The following is a 20,743-nucleotide window of genomic DNA, read 5'->3' as shown; positions in this document are numbered from 1 at the left end:
AATATTATAATTATTAATTAAAAAAAAAATCACTTTTTACTTACAAAAAATATTCAAACTGTGACGAAAGGGTTATAATAAACTCAAACTTCACACAAATCTGTCAAATTTCACCTAACGTTAATCGAGGGAGCAACAGCTGCAATGGAACATTCTTTTTGAAGGTTTCACTTCTGCCTTTTCGTCCCATGTTTTATTTTTGAAGCGGAAGAATAGTTGCACGAACTTCCGCTTCAGGTGATGTTACGTGTTCAGCAACTTCACAGTACAGTCCACGTTCTTGTTCGCAAAAGGTAAACACAATTTTCTATTTTTCTATTTTAAGAAACACACAAATTCTTTTTATCTAATGTATATTTTATTTTTTTATATTTATTTATTTTTAATTTATTATTACTGTACTTGTTTGAATTTTATTTTGTAGAAGAACACGGTACCAAAATTCCGCTTCCTGCAACGACACCCTAAGCTAGCAACAAGCTAGCAAAGGATACAAATTGTTTGGTTTCTTCTATTACGCAAAGGTAAACACGAAAATGATTTGTTGCCTATTGTATCGTTATATTTTCAACACTGCTGTGATGTTTCGTCCGCGGACTTTTATCGTAGGAAGTTTACGTTTGGGCATGCGAGCTATTTTCGAAATAGCCATATTAGCAATAGTTTACTGTGCCCCAAGTGGTCGTGTAATTTGTTTTTTTTCCTTGTATGCATAGAAAAAAATATTTAAGGACACCTTATTGGTAGCGGATAACCGTTAGCCTTTAATTTTTTTTGTATGTGAAAAGTGATTTTTAAAAAATATTAATAAATATAACGTTATATAAAAAACTCAACCCCGAATTAATAATTAGCCACATATTTAAGTGATATAAGCACACGAAAAATGTAAAAATATAAGCAATGTATTTTTTTTATACAAAAAAGAAATAGAAGAAAATATCTGTCTTAGTAAGTTTAAAACTGTATAATTAATTTAACCTTAAAGGTCCTGAGCCTTTTTGTGTGTTTTTGGCCGTTTAAATACTTAAAAAAAAAAAAAAAAAAGACAAAGGTAAACTTAAAAAAAAAAAAAAAAAAAATTCGGTGCGTTCAAATTCCCTCGGCAATAACATTTTTGCAAATGATCGCAGGGTTTCCCCGAGGATTTTTTAAAAGCTGTTGTGGTGGGCTGCGTCAGAGTCGGACAGCCTCACGATTTCGTGCCATGCCAAAACTTGGAAAAAAAAAAAGCGCATTTTTCAAGGGGACATTTACATTCATTCAAAAGTCAGATAATTTGCCGGATGACACAAATTGACATGTCATAAACTTTCATTAATGCTCATGGCGGTGTCTTGTCATAATTAAGATGTTCTTATGACAGTCTTATTGTGCCACTGTCAAATAAAGTGTTACTATATACTATAACTAGCAATTAATGAAACAACTGGATAGGGCTGTAGCTATCGATTATTTTAGTAGTCGATTAATCGACTAGTTAGTTCGAATAATCGAGTAATCGGATAAGGAACATGAAAAATTAAAATACCTGCGCTGAGCCTCAAACGGTATAAAACATAAATAAATGAGGACCTGTGTACAACAAAAGAACAATTGGCTAACTTACATAACAAAAGTTTGCTAGCTTAAATGCTATAAAATACTAACTTTTTCCCCCCAATGCTCTTAAAAAATGGTTCAGACGCCCACAAAAAAAAACGGCTAAATATATATTAGGGCTGCAGCTATCGATTATTTTAGTAGTCGATTAATCGATGAACTAGTTAGTTCGAATAATCGAGTTATCGGATAAGGAACATAAAAAATTCAAATACCTTAGCTGAGCCTCAAACGGCATTAAAAAAATGAATAATTAAGAATCTAGGTACAACAAAAGATCAATTGGCTAACTTACATCGTAAAAGTCCGCTAGCTTAAATGCTATAAAATACTATTTTTTTTGTATTTATACAATGCTCTAAACAAATGGTTCAGACACATATTCCCACAAAAATTGGCTTAATATACCTATAAACTAAATTACGAATGTATTCAAAAAACATTAGCTCAAGCAAAAACTCACCTTATGTCGGTCATAACAATAAAATAACAATTAAACGAATACTCGAAGCAGCAAAATTTAATTCGAATATTTTTTTCTAATCGAATACTCGAGTTAATCGATTAATCATTGCAGCACTAATATATATATAAACTAAATTACGAATGCATTAAAAAACATTAGCCCAAACAAAAACTTAGCTTACGTTGGTCTTAACTTGGAGCAGTTGGATTCACCCATGTGAAATGAGGCAGACCAGAGGGCAATGTATTCACCCTAATCAATAAACTAAATTTAAACACTTTCAAAATAAACCATTACAAGGCCACTTTGATTAAACGAATACTCGAGGCAACAAAATTTGAAAAAATGTTTTTTCGAATCGAAAACTTGAGTTAAACGATTAATCGTTGCAGCACTACAACTGGAACAGTAGCTGAAGAAATAATTAGCACAGAAAATGAATTTTGATTGTTGTTTACATCTGTAGTGCTGCAATGCATGCAAGGAAGCATGTTGGACGACAACAGTGTTGACAGTGGGTGGCTCCCCAAGGGAGCAGTGACGGCCAAATGAAGCTTCTTGATGCATTGAAGCTTTGCAGCCAATTAATTTAAAGCTTCATAGTGGTTCATTTGGTCTTATGACAGTCTTATGATGCTTCTGTCAAATAAAGTGTTACTCGTTAATAACATTTGTTGTAAATATCCAATAATACAATGAGGACAGCTGCAGTTTATAGTCCAGTGCGGCTTCTTGGTAAACAAATGCTGTTTCCGTGTCATATTTGGTGGGTAGCAGCTTATAGTCGGAAAATTACGGTCGTTGAAGCGTCTCAATATATGATTTTAATTCCGAAAATAATGCTATTTAAAATTTTATTTTAGGTGTAATATACAGTTTTACATTTTTTGGGATGATGCAAGCCCTGTCGACAAGAGGAGAAGCGAGTCAGAGTCTTCCTGCCTGCCAAGCGTAGAGGAAAAAAGTAAGTTTGCTGCTAAATATAATACACGGGTGTGGTTTATCAAGTTTCTCATGATGTTTTGCACAAATGAGAAGATTGCCTCCTTGGTCAGGGGGTACACTGGACACTGATGCATGGTGATCTACCAGTACATCTAGAGGTCACTTTGGGCATAGCTGATCTGCTAAACTCTGACCAGTCCGTGCACAAAGGCTTACGCTTTTAAATTTACCGTAATTTTCGGACTAAAAGCCGCTACTTTTTTCCTTCATTTTGAATCCTGCGGCTTTTTCAGTGATTGATTTATTGGGTTAAGAGGCAACACTTTGACAGCGCCGTTATAAGACTCTTATGAACATTAAAGAATGCATATTACAGATGTCATTAAGTGTCATTCGGCAAATTATGTCACTAACTCCATGTATGTCCAGCTTGGATCTTTTGCATCCATTCAAAAGTGAGATAATTTGCCGGCTGACACAAAATGATATCAGTCATTAGCATTTAGTAATGCTCATGTCATAATTATGATGGTCTTATGTAGCGCTGCAACGATTAATCGATTAACTCGAGTATTCGATTAGAAAAAAAGATTCAAATTAAATTTTGCTGCTTCGAGTATTCGTTTAATTGGCGTTGTAAAGGTTTGTTCTGAATGTGTTTGCATTTAGTTTTATTGAGTGGATACGCGGCCCTTTAGTCTACCTCATTTCACATGGCTGACTCCATCTGATCCCTGTTAAGACCAACATAAGCTTATGAGCTATTTTTTTTTTAATGCATTCGTAATTTATTTTTTAGGTATATTTAGCCATTTTTTGTGGAATATGTGTCTAAACCATTTATTAAGAGCGTTGTTAAAAAAAAAAAAAAAGTTAGCATTTTATTGCATTTAAGCTAGCGGACTTTTGCTATATAGTTGGCCAACTGTTCTTTTGTTGTACATACGGTGCCCTCCATAATTATTGGCACCCCTGAAAAAGATGTGTTTTTTAGCTTCTAATATATATATTTTTTAATTCAAATAATATGGGACCTTAATGGAAAAAAAGAGGAAAAATCCAACCTTCAATACAAGTGCATTCATTCAGTGGGGAAAACATCCCACATAAAGAAAAAAATTATTTGACATCAAATAATGTGTGTCACAATTATTAGCACCCCTGGTGTTAATACTTTGTACAACCCCCTTTTGCCAACAAAACAAGGTCTGGGGACTGAGATGGCCATGGGAGGAGCTTGATTTTGTGTCTGGTTAACCATTTCTGTGTAGATTTGGCCATATGTTTAGGGTCATTGTCTTGCTGGAAGACCCAGTGATGACCCATCTTCAGCTTTCGGGCGGAGGACAATAGATTTTGATTTAAAATGTCCTGGTATTTCAAAGCATTCATGATGCCATGCACCCTAACAAGGTTCCCAGGGCCTTTGGAAGCGAAACAGCCCCGCAGCATCACTGACCCGCCCCCATACTTCACAGTGGGTATGAGGTGCTTTTCAGCATGCCCATCTTTCGTGGCACGCCAGACCCACTTAGAGTGTTTGTTGCCAAAAAGCTCAATCTTGGTCTCATCTGACCGAAGCACACCAACTGGGACCGTGTGTATTTTTGTGTGAGACCAAGCTTGAGCTTTTTGGCAACAAACACTCTAAGTGGGTCTGGCGTGCCACGATAGATGCGCATGCTGAAAAGCACCTCATACCCACTGTGAAGTATGGGGGAGCGTCAGTGATGCTGTGGGGCTGTTTCGCTTCCAAAGGCCCTGGGAACCTTGTTAGGGTGCATGGCATCATGAATGCTTTGAAATACCAGGACATTTTAAATCAAAATCTGTTGCCCTCTGCCCGAAAGCTGAAGATGGGTCGTCAGTGGGTACCCGTAGTTTGGGGACCCCTGGACTAGACGTTTCCACTAGGAAAGTATTCCTGTTCATTCAAGTGACATTTTTTTTTTTTTTTTTTTTAAACTTTTTCCAGTGTTACGTTGACATCGAAATGTTGTCCCTGTTTTCCCGGTCTAGTCTCCGCTAAACAGTGCGTGATTTGCTGGGAGCCTGCTCCTGATTGGCCTACGTGCAACTATGTCCCACAACCATTATGGCTCGTTTTCGAGCCTAAGAAGGCAGACGGACAATGACCCGCGCAGGTCGTTCTCTGGCGAAAGACTTGGCTTCAGCTCCTCTGCAGGCCTTTCGCAGGCTTATGACTGCGATGCGATCAACACTAGTCAAGAAATTCATGCTTCAAAGCAAAACGATCGCGAGCAAGACTTTCTCTCCTTGGGTACAACAGCAAGGTCTTCCCAAAACATTAACAGACACTCTGACGTTGGCGATAGCCCCGTCAGTCGCTTGCCCGACCCTGGCCAAACCTCTGCAGCTGCCACCTCTTCGAAATATTATCAACCATCAAAATCAGGAGGACGTTCTTTGCTTCCTGCATCTAGTGAGGAGGACCGCAACCCCTGCTCCAGTCCTTGCCTACCTTACAGCGAGCCTGACATGGACCGATCATCTGAGTCCCCTCATTCTAATTTTACGGCTGAATCAGCCGCTGACATTCTTCTGAAATTTGGACTTGAACACGAAGACTTGGAATATCTTTTCTCCTACCCCGAAGACCAGATCACCCCCGAGACCTTGCCTTTCATCTTGCGACAAATTCGCATTAAGAAGACCAAAAAGGTCTCTGATGCCAGTTGCTCCAAACCCTTGCGTGCACCGGCCCCCGACCGAGACGATGCTAGTGGGGACAATTGGAGAGGTCTTGGACTGGCACAAAAGGACACCCCAGCTCCTCTTCGCCAGTCAAGTAAAGTCATCAACTATAGACATATGGACAAATATACGGGCAGGATGGAGGAGGATGTTCAGGGCGTTGAGGCTGACAATTTGCTGACAATAAATGAGATGGACAAAAGTTGCAGTCAAGATCTGGTACAGCAGGCGGGAAGAAACACAAATTCTTCCTTGGATCAACAGACCAGACCCAGCTCTTTCTTCAGTTTCAAAAGTCACGATCCAGTCAAACCAGCGCCAGCTGTTGTACAGTCCATTTTCCCGTCTTTCTCAACTGAAAAGGAAACAGATCTTCGAAAGGTCCAACCACACGCCCTGAAATCCGGTGATTTTGAACAAGTACAGCCTGTGCTTAAATCCATATTAAAGCCACAACCACAAGCCCTAAAATCCAGTGATTTTGAACAAGTACAACCTCTGCTTAAACCAATATTAAAGCCACAACCGCAAGCCCCAAAACCAGTTCTACGTCACGTACATCCCAGCAAACCTGATCTCGTGGTGCTTGGAGGAGATGATACCAGCAGCAGCTGTGACCCGTTTAAAAATATAGCTCCAGCTAGTGACAACAAGTCCAAAAAGCAGCAGAAGCCTTCACAATGGAAGAATATCGAGGAAGAGCAGTCACAAAAGGAGGTGAACACACAGAAACCACCAGAGGTCAAGAAGACGCAGCATCCACCGAGCGAGAAGCAGCCCTCTCTGCCGATTCCGGCCAAATTGCAAAACCCGGCAATCAAGCAGCATTTGCTAGCGAACTTGCAGTTTGTGCCGATGGAGAGGCAGGAGTTTCACCCTGTGCCGAAAACTTTCCACATCCCTAGCCTCTTGACCGTTAGGTCAGATCCATTGTGCACTTTGGGTCAAAGGTCAGGCGTTGCACATGACCTGATACCGGCGCAAGAGACTGTCTTCCCGGGTTTGCCCACAGCAGTCCTGGTGCGAGACTACGCTGCAACTACACCAAAGATCTTTCCACACTTGTGTTCTCTGTGTAACAAAGAGTGTGTCCATCTGAAGGTGAGTGAACATCAACTGTCTTGTTCCTTCGCAATATGACTTCTTATTTCTCTGTATTCCTGTACTACTGTAATCTGTTGTACTTTTTGGGAGTTGGAACAGCAACATTTGAACACAATGAGGACCAGCAGCATTGAAGAATCCTTTTAAACCAGTTTTTTTTTTTTTTTTGCTACTTAGATACTTAGCTTTATAGGCAAACGTTCCCAGTGAGGGTTGGACTCCGCCAAGGTTGCGCTTTGTCACCAATTTGGTTCATAACTTTTATAGACAGAACTTTCTGAGTGGCATGGCCTCTCGGGTCGGGGATTAGATGCTGCCTCAAGTGGAGGAGTTCAAGTATTTTGGGGTCTTGTTATTGAGTGAGGGTAGGAAGGAGCGAGAGATTAACAGGCAGATCGGTGCAGAGTCTGCAGTGAATCAGACTCTGTACTAATCCGTTGTGGTGAAGAAGGAGCTGAGCTAAAAGGTGAAGCTCTTGATTTAACAGTTGATCTACGTTCCTACCCTCACCTATAGTCACGACCTGTGGGTCGTGACCGAAAGAACAAGATCCCGGATACGAGTGGCTGAAATGAGTTTCCTCCGCAGGGTGTCCAGGATCTCCCTCAGAGATAGGGTGAGAAGCTCGGTCATTTGGGAGGGGCTCGAGGTCGAGCCGCTACTCCTCCGCGTTGAGAGGAGCCAGCTGAGGTATCTAGAGCATCTGGTTCTGATGCCTCCCGGACGCCTGCCTGGAGAGTTGTTCAAGTATCTTGGGGTCTTGTTTTTGAGGGAGGGTAGGAAGGAGCGGGAGATCGACAGGCAGATCGGTCCAGCATCTGCAGTGATGCAGACTCTGTACTGATCCATTTTGGTGAAGAAGGAGCTGAGCTAAAAGGCGAAGCTCTTAATTTACTGGTCGATCTACGTTCCTACCCTCACTTATGGTCACGCTGTGGGTCGTAACCGAAAGAACAAGATCCCGGATACAAGTGGCTGAAATGAGTTTCCTCCACAGGGTGTCCAGGCTCTCCCTTAGAGATAGGGTGAGGTGGTCAGTCATTTGGGAGGGACTCTGGTTCGAGCCGCTACTCCTCCTTGTTGGGAGGAGCCAGCTGAGGTAGCTAGAGCATCTGGTTCAGATGCCTCCCGGACGCCTCCCTGGAGAGGTGTTTTGGGCATGTCCCACCAGATGGAGGCCCCGGGGACAACCCAGGACACGCCGGAGAGACTATGTCTCTTGGCTGGCCTGGGAATGCTAGGGATCCCTCCAGAGGAGTTGGTTGAACTGACTGGGGAGAGGGAAGTCGGGGCTTCCCTGCTAAATCTGGGTGGCCCCGCCACCTGACCCCGGGTCAGTTTTTGTATTAATGATGGTAGAGTCAGACCGCTGCGCAAAGGCTTCTCCATGACATCTGAAAGAGTCACAAGGTCTGGGCTCTGTGGTGGCCAAACCACTTGTGAAAATGATATTTCATGCTACCGTAACCAGTCTTTTTCAGTCCAAATAATTTGAGCCGGATGAATTGTCATCCTGGAGTGTGACTGTGCCATCAGGAAAGGAAAAAAATCCACTGATGGGATAACCTGGTCATCCAGCATATTCCGGTAGTCATTCTTTGAGCACATAGTGTAGCTGAACCTATACCGCAAGGCGGTGCAACAAAGTATTAGTGTCTATGACCTTTTTTTTTTCTTTTTAGTGCAGGCTTTTTTTGATGGAGGGGGGAGTGCAGTGTATGGTACATAGTTTGTGTTTTTCAGCCACGCCCAAAGCAAGTGAAATTTAGTTATAGCCCTAATCACAGAAAAGATGATCATTTTTTGACCCTTTTGCATTGACTTGTTTCTCTTTTCCTGATCCCGTCATGTCCTCCTGGCATAGTTGGTTGCTAGTAGTAGCTGTAATGTTTGTATTGTCCTGTTATTTCCTGTGTTTTACCTGCCAGGACTGGCTCACTCACCAGAACACCAACTCTCACCTTGAGAACTGCAAAGTCCTCCGACAGCAGTCAGTATTGTTTTTTTTTTTTTTTTTTTGGTCCTTGTAAAAAGACTTGTTTTGTTTTTACAAAGTCTTACATTGTAGTTTGGTAAAACATGGTCATACATTGATCATACTATTTAGATATCCAGAATGGAATGGGGATGTGAAGTCCTGCAAGGATAAAGCAAGCAATGAGGCGCCTCCACCAGAGGTCCAAAGTAAGAAACCTCGTCATAGATCTCGCTCATCGTCCCGCTCCATCACGCCGCGACGTCATCGAAGCCGCAGCTCAGAAACTCGAAGAGAGAAAAGGCCAAGGAGAAGGACCCGATCTCGCTCTCCTCAGAGCTCCAGATACCAACGCAGGTGCTGTCCAGGTTTCACGATTCACTTTCTGGCTTGAAATTTGACCTGTACTGATCCGTTTTACTTAAAATTATTGTTTTACAGCACCGAGACCATGCTTATCAATATAATGTAATATCCTTAATGATATTCGTCGGAATAATAACTCAGGCAAATCATCTGTTATGCTACTATTAGATCTCACTGCCGCATTCAACACAGTTGATCACAACGTACAACCGTAATTTTTCGGACTATAAGCCACTACTTTTTCCCCTCATTGTGAATCCTGCGGCTTATAGTTCAGTGCGGCTTATTTGTTGACTTATATATGCTTATGACAGACGTCATTAAGTGTCATCAGGCAAATTGAGAATAATTAATAATACATTAATTAATAATTAATGTCCAGCTCGGATCTTTTGCACCCATTCAACGTGAGGTAATTTACTGGATGACACGAAATGACATCTGTTATAAGCATTCATTAATGCTTATGGCAGTGTTATGTCATAATTATGATAGTATTATGATAGTCTTATGGCGCCACTGTCAAAAAAGTGTTACCAAATACCATAACTAGCAATTAATGAAACAAATGGAACTGTAACTGAAGAATTAGCACAGAACATGAATTTTGCTTTTTATTTACATCTGTAGCGCTGCAATGCATGCTTGGAGGCATATTAGATGACAACAGTGTTGACAGCAGGTGGCAGAAGAGGTCGACTGTCTCCCCCAAGGGAGTAGTGATGACCAAATGAAGCTTCTTGAAGCTTTGCAGCCAATTGGTTCAAAGCATCATGGTGGTTCATTTGATCTTATGACAGTCTTATGATGCTGCTGCCAAATAAAGTGTAACCAAATACCATAACTAGCAATTAATGAAACAACTGGAACAGTAACTGAAGAAATAATTAGCACAGAACATGAATTTTGATTGTTATTTACATCTGTAGTGCTGCAATGTATACTAGGAGGCATGTTGGACGACAACAGTGTTGACAGCAGGTGGCAGCAGAGGTTGACTGTCTCCCCCAAGGGAGCAGTGACGGCCAAACGAAGCTTTTTGAAGCTTCGCACCCAATTGGTTCAAAGCTTCATGGTGGTTCATTTGATCTTATGACAGTCTTATGATCCTGCTGTCAAATAAAGTGTTCGTGGTTAATATCCTTTGGTGTAAGTATCCCATAATACAGTGAGGACTCCTATCAAATAGGGTTAAAAATGCTATAAATTACCACAGCATATTCGTAACTGCCTCATATTTCAAATTTCAAGTATTTGTTTTTATTCATTTTTTTGATTTTGTCAGATTTCAACCGTTTTTTTTTTTTTAACTCTTGATGATTTAATATGATTTTTTACGGTTCATTTTATCTCCGTTTGTGGATCTTCATGTGATGTAAAGCACTTTGAATTTCCTTGTGTTGAATTCTGCCATACAAATAAATTTGCCTTGCCTTGCCTTACATTGCCTTAACCTTGGTTAAACAGTATTATATGAATACAATGTGGTCATGGGGATTCAACCAGTCTTTCCAGAGCTATTCAAGTCATCTGGTGAAAATTCTTCTAGTTTTAATATCGCAATTTACCCCAAAAAGTCGCAATGTCAGTTTTTCCCCCAATATCGTTGAGCCCTACTTTGAAATTGTCATTCTGCTAATGTTCCAGGTCTCGATTTCACTCCTCGAGATCCAGGTCTCGTTCTCCCTCCCCGAGATCCAGGTCTCCTTCTCACTCCTCGAATTCATCCAAGTATCATCGTTCGCGCTCGAGAAGCTATGAGAAACACCCGTCGCGGCGAACGCAGGAGGGACACTCGTCTTCAAGTAGGAGGTATGAAAAACGGTCCTTTACGCGGAGGAGGTCCTCGTCACGGAGCCGCCACAAAAAGCGCTCGTCACCAGAGAGAAGCCGTGAGAGACTGTCACCTGCCAAGAGGAGGCGTGAAGCGAGCGCCACGCCGGAGACCAGCCAAGAGTTCTTGACCAAAGCAGACAGACTTGCAAAAAATCTTATGAAAACATCAGGTGAGTTGAGTTGGGACAGGCGAGAAGCTAACAGCTAGTCTTACCCCCTTAAGTTCTTTGAGACACTTTTTGTAGCCATCTACCAGTCTTTGACATCGGCCTGTAGAAAATTTACCCCACTCTTTAACGCAGAATTCTTTCAGCTTTGAGATGTTTAAGAGGTTTCTTGCATGTACAGCCCATTTCAAGTCACTCCACAGTAATGGGATTAAGATCTGGACTTTGACTCGGCCATTCCAGTACTCTCCATTTCTTCATTTTTAGCCAGTCCTTGGTGGATTTACTGGGATGTTTTGGGTCATTGTCATGTTGCAGAGTCCAGTTTCGCTTCAGCTTTAATTTTTCCACAGATGATCTCACATGTTCCTCAAGCACCGTCTTGATATATGATAGAATTCATGGTGGATTCTATGATGGTAAGCTGGCCAGGTCCCTCTGTAGCAAAGCATCCCCAAACCATGACACTTCCACCTCCATGCTTCACAGTTGGTATGAGGTTCTTTTCCTGGAAACCCAAACATGTTCTCTGTTCTGGTTTCCAAATGATTCAGTTTTAGATTCTTCTGTCCAAAGAATATTATTAGAATAGAATGGAATAGGTCTTTATTGTCATTGTCAACAACAACATTGTGCACAACGAAAGTGGATGTGGTAATCCAGTATAAATTTATGGATTTGATAAATAAATACAAACTATAAATAGAAACGTGGTGCAAATAATATGCAGGTTCACAGTTTAACCAAGTTAAAAATTGTTTCTTAGGAGTTCATAGCTTTTTCTGTTTAAGGTAGTAATGGCTCTGGGAAAGAAGCTGTCTCTCAGCCTGTTAGTCCTTGTTTTGTGGGACTTGTAGCGTTTGATGGAGGGCAGCAGGTCAAAGAAGTGGTGGCCGGGATGAGAAGGGTCCTTGATAATGTTAACAGCTCTTCTGTGGTAGTGGGTGCAGGCGATGTCTTCAAGACTGGGCAGAGGGCAGCCGATGATCTTCTGGGCTGTGTTGATGACTCTCTGTAGGGCTCTCCGGTCTGCTGCTGTGCACCCAGCATACCACACCATGATGCAGTATGTCAGTATGCGTTCCACATCGGCTCTATAGAAGGACACCAGCAGCTTCTGTTCCAGGTGGTTTCTCTTGAGCACTCTCAAGAAGCAGAGTCGCTGCTAGGCTTTCCTACCATTGCTTTGGTGTTGGCAGACCAGGAGAGGTCATCAGAAATGTGCACCCCCAGGAGTTTGAAAGTATTGACTCTCTCTACATTGATGGTGAGCAATGCTGATGCTGTGCCTTTCTTCCTGAAGTCCCGTATGACTTCCTTGATTTTTGTCGTGTTCAAAATGAGGTTGGTCTCCGAACACCACACTGCCAGTTTCTCAACCTCCTCTCTGTACACCGTCTCATCCTCTCCAGAGATGAGGCCAACCAAGGTGGATTCGTCGGCGGACTTAAGGATTTTATTGAATAGGTGGGTCGGTGAGCAGTCAGAGGTGTAGAGAGTGAAAAGCAGAGGACTCGGTACACATCTTTGGAGGTAGCTGGTGCTCAGTGTTAGAGTGGAAGAGACGTAGCGGAGTTTCACAAGCTGTGGACAGTTTGAGAGAGTCCATGATCCGATGGCAGAAGAGAGCCCCAGGTGAGAGAGTTTCTCTATGAGAATTTCCGGGATAATGGTGGTGAAAGTGCAATATTTATGGCGTCATCAGTGGAGCGATTTGCCCTATAGGCAAACTGCTGAGGGTCCGGTGTGGGGGTGAAGGGAATCCTTGATGTACTGGGCCACCAACCTCTCAAAGCACTTCATGACCGCAGGCGTAAGTGCAACAGGCCTGTAGTCATTGAGGCTGTCCACTGCTAACGTCTTGGGGATCGGGATGATGGTGGAGGTCTTGAGGCAGAGTGGAACGGTGGCCTGTAACAGGGACTGGTTGAATAGTGTGGTGAAGAACCCTGTCAGCACAGTTCCTGAGCACCTTCCCTGGTACTCCTTCTGGATCAGTCGCCTTCCTGGGGTTCACCGATCTCAGCAGTCTAGGAATCCTGGTCTTTGGCTACATTACCCATGGCAAACTTCAGTCTGACCTTCATGTTCCTCTCGGGGACCAAAGGTTTCCTCCTTGCACACCTCCCATAAAGGTTAAACTTGATAAGTCTCTAATTGTGGAGGCATGCACTTTCACATCAACAGAAGAAAGAGCCTGCTGTACGTCCCGTGATGATATGTTAGGGTTTTTGGAGACTTCTTTTAGCATCTTGCGGTCTGATCTTGGGGTCAACTTGCTTGGATGGCTAGACGTGGACATGTTGGCAGTTGTTTTGCATGTCCTTCACTTGTATACTATTTTCCAGACAGTAAAATGACTGATTTTATATTCTTTTGAGATATTTTCAAATCCTTTACTAGACTCATAAGCATCTACAATCTTCTTTCTGAAGGCTTCAGTCCTTTGATCTCACCATGGTGTTTTCTCTCAAAGTATTCTGCGTTGAGGAGTGGAGTAAACTTTCTTCAGACCGATGTCAAAGACTGGTAGATGGCTACAAAAAGTGTCTCACTGAAGTTATTTCAGCAAAAGGGGGTAACACTAGCTATTAGGTGATAGGGTGCTGAATATTTCATGAGGTGTCCAAATTTTTGCACATAACTGTATGAATTAAATTCACCACTTTGTCTTCTGTCCAGTTGTCCAGTCTCTGTCAAAGCAGAGTGACATGGAAGATATGGTCAAAATCCTGGCCCCCGCCTTGTTGGCGGAACTAGCCAAGATGACTTCTTCCAAAGCAAGACCTGCTGAAACATCCAAAGCCACCTCATCGTCCTCTGCAGCCAACAAAAAGCCAGTGGTTGGCAAAACAACGTCTAACCAGCAGAAAGTGTCCTCTGCAAAGATCGAGGTTTGGTGCAAGGGTTCGTCAGTTCTGATTACCTTCAAAGTCATATAGTGGTCTTCTCTGCCTTTGCAGTTAGTCAAAACCTCAGGCCCAACCATCGTGACACTGAAAGGAGGAGTCCTCAGTTCTTTCACTCAAAAAGACATTGTGACTGCTGTTGAGGTGTACGGAAAAATCAAATCCGTCATCCTGTTTCGCCATAAAACAAAGGTAGCTTTCTTTTGGTGTTTCTTCACCACACGCTAGAAGCCATCTGTCTACAAGAAGCATGAATACAAGGTTCAGTGCTACATTGACTTGGGCAGCACCAATGCGGTCAATGTCTGTTTCCTCCCAGGCAATTGTGTGTTTTGAGAGAAAGCAAGACGCAGACAAAATGCGGAAGGAAAGGAACATCAAAATTAAAGGTTTTCTTGTCTCTGTACAGCAAGAAAAAGTGAGTATTTTGATTGCATATTTGGGTGTGTGGTTTTCTCCGTGGAGAAATTTAGATGTTTCTGTTCTGCTGTAGGAGGGTGTCTCCAGTGTACGAAAGCACAAACCTCATTTGTAAGTAACACTTAGAGTGGTATGAAAAAGTAAAATCCTAAAATCACCATCAAATGTGATCAGATCTTTGTCAAAATCACACAGATGAAAAAAAGTCTGCGTTAACTAAAACCACCCAAACATGGATAGGTTTTCTTATTTTAATGAGGATAGTATGCAAACAATGACAAGCGGGAAAATAAGTAAGTGAACAATCCCATTTAATATTTTGTGCCCCCGCCCCCTCCGTTTGGCAGCAATAACTTAAACCAGACGCTTCCTCTAGTTGCAGATCAGTCTGGCTCATTGATCAGGACTAATCTTGGCCCATTCTTCTCTACAAAGCTGCTGTAGTTCAGTCAGATTCCTGGGATGTACGGCATGAATCGCTGTCTTTAGGTCATGCCACAGAATCTCAATGGGGTTCAAGTCTGGACTTTGACTTGGCCACTCCAGAATGTGCGTTTTGTTCTTTTGAAACGATTCGGAAGTTGATTTACTTCTTTGATGTGGATCATTGACTTCTTGCAGCATCCATCCTCTTTTTAGCTTCAACTGTCTGACAGAAGGCCACAGGTTTTCCTGAAAAACATCCGGGTAAACTTTTGAATTCATTCTTCCAGTAATGATTGCAAGTTGTCCAGGCCCTGAGGCAGCAAAACAGCCCCAAATCATGATACTCCCTCCATCATGCTTCACGGTGGGGATGAGGTGTCTATGTAGGTGAGCTGTTCTATTTTTCCTCCAAACAATTCAACTTTGTTTTCATCATCCCACAAAATATTTTGCTAAAACTTATGTGGCGTTTCCAAGAGCCTTTTTGCGAACATTAAACGAGCAAGTTTTTTTTTTTGTTTGTTTTTTTTTTTGTAGACAACAGTGGCCTCCTCCGTGGAGTGCTCCCCTAAACACCATTCTTGGCCATAGTTTTGCATATAGTTGATGTGGGCACAGAGATATTGGACTGTGCCAGTGATTTTTATAAGTCTTGAACAGACACTCTAGGGTTCTTTTTTACCTTTCTGAGTATTCTGCGCTGAACTCTTGGCATCATCTTTGGTGGACGGCCACTCCTTGGAATAGAAACAACAACCCCAAACTCTCCATTTGTAGACAACTTCTCTGACTGTCGACTGATGAACATCCAGACTTTTAGAGATGGTTTTGTATCCTTTCCCAGCTTTATACAAATCAAGAAACCTTGATCGCAGATCTTCGGACAGCTCTTTTGACCGAGCCATGATGCACATCAGACAATGCTGTATTTTATAGTGGGCATGGCAGCTTTAAACCACCAATGATTGGGCACACACCTGTCTAAAAATGTTTGGTAAAAATGGGTTTAATTGCTCTTTAAATCTCTTTAGGCAGAGGGTTCACCTACTTATTTTCCCCTCTTCTGTTGTTGTTTGCAATGTATCCTCATTAATATATGAAAACCTATTAATGTTTGAGTGGTTTTGTGTGATTTTGACAAAGATCAGATCACATTCGATGGTGATTTTATGCCGAAATGTGAGAAATTCCAAAAGGTTCAGATACTTTTTCATACCACTGTAACTGCGCTTGTCACCGTTTATAATTTGTAAACTGTCATAACATAGCTATCTTTTCTTAGGAATTCTCTTTCGCCGACCAAAGTCTCTAAGACAAAAACATCTAAAAGTAGCTCAGTTGCACCTGCCGCTCAGATTAAAGCAAAGACTGTCCCAAGCAAGCCAATAAACAAGACTATGAAAAAGGTTCCTGATAAGGCCAAGTTAAAACCCACCTGCAAGGACATTCGTGTTGCTCTGGAACCCACCAGTGGTTCTGCTGAAACACCTGCGACGGATTTGATACCGCCATTAGCACCGTTGCAGAAGGGTGCGCCCCAGCATAGTTCTGAAAAGGCAGCATCAAGGGATGCAGCCCTGAGGACGAAAGTGGTACCCTCACAAGGCCCTGGGGCAAGGTTGGCGAAGGATTTGGTACAAAGCGCAGACGTACCTCTGAAGGGTGCGACAATGGATCTGGTGGAAAACCGTGACGTCAATGTAACGTTGAAGGACGATGCAAGTGCAAGGTTGGAGACAGATGCTGTACCCCTAGAAAGCTCCAACATACCTCTGAACGGTGTTGCTCCCTTACTCAACTGTGATGAGGCTGCCACAATGGATCTTGTGGAAAACCGTGACGTCAATGTAGTGTTGAAGGACGATGCAAAGACAAGGTTGGACAAGGATGCTGTACCCCCAGAAAGCCCCGACGTACATCTGAAGGGTGTTGTGGCTGCCTCACCTGACTGTGATGCAGCCTTGACAATGGATCTGGTGGAAAACCGTGAAGCCAATGTCGCATCGAAAGAGGATGCAAGACCAGGGCTGGCAAAGGATGTGGTACCCCCGCAAGACTTCGACGTACCTCTGAAGGTTGTTTCGGCATCCTTACCCAACAGTGATGAGTCTGCGACAATGGATCTGGTGGAAAACCGTTACGCCAATGTAGCCTTGAAGGACGATGCAATAGCAAGGCTGGAGACGGAAGCTGTTCCTCCAGAAAGCTCTGACGTACCTCTGAAGGGTGTTGCATCCTTGGTCAACCGTGATGAGGCTGCCACAATGGATCTTGTGGAAAACCGTGACGGCAACGTAGCCTTGAAGGACGATGCAAGGGCAAGGTTGGAGATGGATGCTGTACCACCAGAAAGCTCTGACGTACCTCTGAAGGGTGTTGCGGCTGCCTCACCTGACTGTGATGCAGCCTTGACAATGACTCTGGTGGAAAACCGTGACGCCAATGTCGCGTTGAAGGAGGATGCGAGACCAGGGCTGGCAAAGGATGTGGTACCCCCGCAAAACTTCGACGTACCTCAGAAGGTTGTTTTGGAATCCTTACCCCACAATGATGAGTCTGCGACACTGGATCTGGTGGAAAACCGTGACGCCAGTGTAGTGTCGAAGGAGGATGCAAGGGCAGGGTTGGCGAAGAATGCAGTACCCCCAGAAAGCTCTGATGTACCTCTGAGGGGTGTTGCAGCCCACTTACCCGACTCTGATGTAGCTGTGACAACAGATCCGGTGGAAAACAATTGCGCCGATGAAACGATGAAGGACGATGCAACAAGCGCCTGGGGGAATGCTTATCCATCTCCTCACAATCCTGATGTGACGCTCACTGCAGGGGAGAGGATGTGTGATTTTCTGCTTCCACACCGAATCGGTAAGTCTTAACATGTCATCAACATTATGTAGCGCACGGATACTAAAATCTCTGTTCTGTTCTGCTGCAGCAGCGGTAGTCAGTCCCTACCCCAACAACTATCCAGAAAAAGTAAGATGTTGCACGACTTTGACTTGTGATAAGTTGACAATCGAGTTGTCATGAATTTGTCTTTGCAGTTCTCGAAAAAGTGGAGGCAGCTGTTAATCTACAACTTACCCGTCGATCAGCACAGCTACTGCGTGCAAGACATTATCAAGTTATTCCTTCAATTTGGCTTTGATCCCTGGACTGATAATATCTACGTTCTTCCTCAATCAAGGATGGTAGGGACCTCAGATGCCGATATGAAGTGTCTTTTGCAATGCCCAATTTTTAATTTGAAAACTCTTGCCTAAGGCATTTGTTGAGCTGAAGCATCACCATTGTGTGCTTTCTGCTATGCATGCCGGGGAAACCAATAGAATAACTCTCAAAGGCCAGAAGTTGGAATTGCGTGTCCTGAGAGAAAATGTCCCCATGTTTCCGGTAAACAGTCATAACATCACTCATTATGGGCGACTTCAATTGAGTTCGATGCTAATCTGATGTTTGTATTCCAGAAAGGCTTCTACAAATGGGTGATGAAGTTTGCAAATTTTGTAAGTAAGTTAATACAGGTAGTTCCCGGGTTGCGAACGAGTTCCGTTCCTACGTGGTGATGTAACACGAATTTCCGCGTCAGTCGGAACTAACCCTGTGAGTTGCTTAAATCCCAAAATAACTGTCCAAAAAGTCCAAAAGTGTTGGAATTTGTTAAATGATGGAGGATACACTGCCCTAGAGCAGGGGTCCCCATTTGCGGGCCGCGGACCGGTACCGGTCCGTAGCACATTTACTACCGGGCCGCACGGAAATAATGTTTTATTAACGACCGCATTCTGGCCGAATTAACCTTGGCCTCTGCCCCTGCTTAATACATCAATATCCCTGTCTACTCTAGATGTAATACTACAGTATAAATTAGAATGTCGTCATAGAAATCCATTAATTGGACTGCAAGCAGTACATCTTGTTTTGTATGTATATTATATCTATGTGCGCTTGTCCTCCATAATAACGTATGGCCCTGAGCGCAGCACATTTGTTCCCCCACACAAGCGAAAATGACCGGAAAACACATCTTTGAAGAGATTTTTATACGACAAAAAAGGGCACCTGACGAGCCAGAAGATGAGCCTACAACCTCGAAGACCCACGAACTGGATTCGTGACCCGTAAACCGAGCATGTCTGTGCAACAGGAGGATCAGCTTGTAGAGATCGCAAATGACGGCGACCTTAAACGTACATTTGAGACAAAGTCATTCCGGAATATCCTGACAGCGCTACGAGAACATTAAAAACCTTGCTACAATTTCCAACATCGCTTAACGACACGGCGAAGGCGTTAACGGTGAGAGAGTGGTGTGCAGCTAACATGGCAGGATGGGTCTGAGGAGAACTTTGGTCCATCCACGATCATACGTAAGTTAATATTCCTTTCTTTAAAGAAAGTTTGTAGTGTTTATTTTGGAATCGCTGCATTTGCGGCCATTTTTAATGGGCAGAACCGCATAGTTGCAGTTTTTGATGGTTGCAAAATTTGTCAAAACACCGGTCCGTGTAAAAAACACCCAAATCACACCGGTCCGTGGTGCAAAAAAGGTTGGCGACCCCTGCCCTAAAGAACATCTGCGCTCTGGTTTGGCCCACCATAAAGCTGTAAGTTGTTTCAGCTAATATATGTTTGTGTATGCATTTGTAATTAAGTTCACAGCCACAGTTTGTGGAGTTATGTGTGAGCGATTTGCTCTGAGAAATAGCAATAGGTAATACTTTAGGTAACATTTTATTTGACAGTGGCGTCATAAGACTGCCATAAGACCGTTATAATTATGACATGACACTATCATGGGCATTAATGAATGCATATGACAGATGTCATTAAATGCCATCCAGCAAACTATTCCACTAACTCCATTTATGTCCTGTTTGGATTTTTTACATTCATTTAAAAGTGAGATCATTTGCCGGATGATACAAAATGACATCTGTCATAAGCATTCATTAATGCTCATGGCAGTGTCATGTCATAATTATGATGGTCTTATGACAGTCTTATAGCGCCACTGTCAAATAAAATGGTACCATAACTAGCAATTAATGAAACAACTAGAACAGTAACTGAAGAAATAATTAGGGCAAAACATGAATTTAGATTGTTATTTACATCTAAATGTACATATTGATCAGACTAGATGGACATTTGAACTGCAATTGTTTTTTGTCAATTGTTTTACTGCTAAAATGTGTGTCGTTTTGAAGATAAGTGTGTTACAGCTTTATAAATTGATGTAAAGTGATGGAAGTACAAACCTTCGAAAAGCACAATAGCCTTGTTTGCTGCTTGTCAAGATGAACTTCACGTTTAGTGTGAACAGAACACGTCATTAGGGCTGCAGCTATCGATTTTTTTTAGTAGTCGATTAATCGATGAACTAGCCAGTTCGAAAAATCGAGTAATCGAATAAGGTACATAAAAAAAAAAAAAAAAACCTGAGCTGAGCCTCAAATAGTATAAAAAATAGTATTAAATGAGGCTCTAAGTACAACAAAGAACAACTGGTTAACTTGCATAGCAAAAGTCTGCTAGCTTAAACGCTATAAAATGCTGTTTTTTTAAAATTCTTTTTTACAATGCTCTTAACATATGGTACAAAAAACAGCTAAATATAACCATAAACTAAATTACGAATGCATTAAAAAAACATGAGCTCAAACAAAAACTTATATCGGTCTTAACAGGGAGCAGCTGGATTCCGCCATGTGATATGAGTTATATTCACTGTGTTCACTAGAGGGCAGTGTATCCACCCTAATCAATAAAATTCAAACACTTTCAAAACTATGACAACGCCACTTTAGTT

The 20,743-nt window shown here is 42.4% G+C and overlaps 1 protein-coding gene across 9 annotated transcripts in view; it reads left to right on the top strand.

The window, feature by feature from the left end:
* Window positions 1-237: 237 nt before the first annotated feature.
* The window catches only part of LOC130928742 (zinc finger protein 638-like), a 27,575-nt gene continuing 7,069 nt past the window's right edge, over window positions 238-20,743 (top strand). For 8 of the 9 annotated variants that reach the window (XR_009066735.1, XR_009066734.1, XM_057855476.1 and 5 more), the window contains exons 1-16: window positions 238-293; window positions 425-524; window positions 2,932-3,032; window positions 5,033-6,829; window positions 8,761-8,822; window positions 8,940-9,164; window positions 10,821-11,179; window positions 13,859-14,070; window positions 14,140-14,277; window positions 14,405-14,503; window positions 14,579-14,616; window positions 16,214-17,796; window positions 17,867-17,907; window positions 17,976-18,122; window positions 18,196-18,324; window positions 18,399-18,437. Coding sequence is in view for 7 of the 9 variants with exons in the window: in XM_057855476.1 (XP_057711459.1) it covers window positions 5,093-6,829; window positions 8,761-8,822; window positions 8,940-9,164; window positions 10,821-11,179; window positions 13,859-14,070; window positions 14,140-14,277; window positions 14,405-14,503; window positions 14,579-14,616; window positions 16,214-17,796; window positions 17,867-17,907; window positions 17,976-18,122; window positions 18,196-18,324; window positions 18,399-18,437 (4,809 nt within the window). In the remaining 2 variants the exon portion in view is untranslated. Of the gene's footprint in view, window positions 294-424; window positions 525-2,931; window positions 3,033-5,032; window positions 6,830-8,760; window positions 8,823-8,939; window positions 9,165-10,820; window positions 11,180-13,858; window positions 14,071-14,139; window positions 14,278-14,404; window positions 14,504-14,578; window positions 14,617-16,213; window positions 17,797-17,866; window positions 17,908-17,975; window positions 18,123-18,195; window positions 18,325-18,398; window positions 18,438-20,743 lie in introns of those variants that run through there. The other variant, XM_057855473.1, reaches the window with a different exon arrangement.

The sequence above is a fragment of the Corythoichthys intestinalis genome, chromosome 13 (genome assembly GCF_030265065.1).
Source record: "Corythoichthys intestinalis isolate RoL2023-P3 chromosome 13, ASM3026506v1, whole genome shotgun sequence".
In the NCBI taxonomy this organism is placed as follows: Eukaryota; Metazoa; Chordata; class Actinopteri; order Syngnathiformes; family Syngnathidae; genus Corythoichthys; species Corythoichthys intestinalis.
Note: the sequence above shows the minus strand (reverse complement) of the source record. Positions and strands in the feature narration are given on the sequence as shown.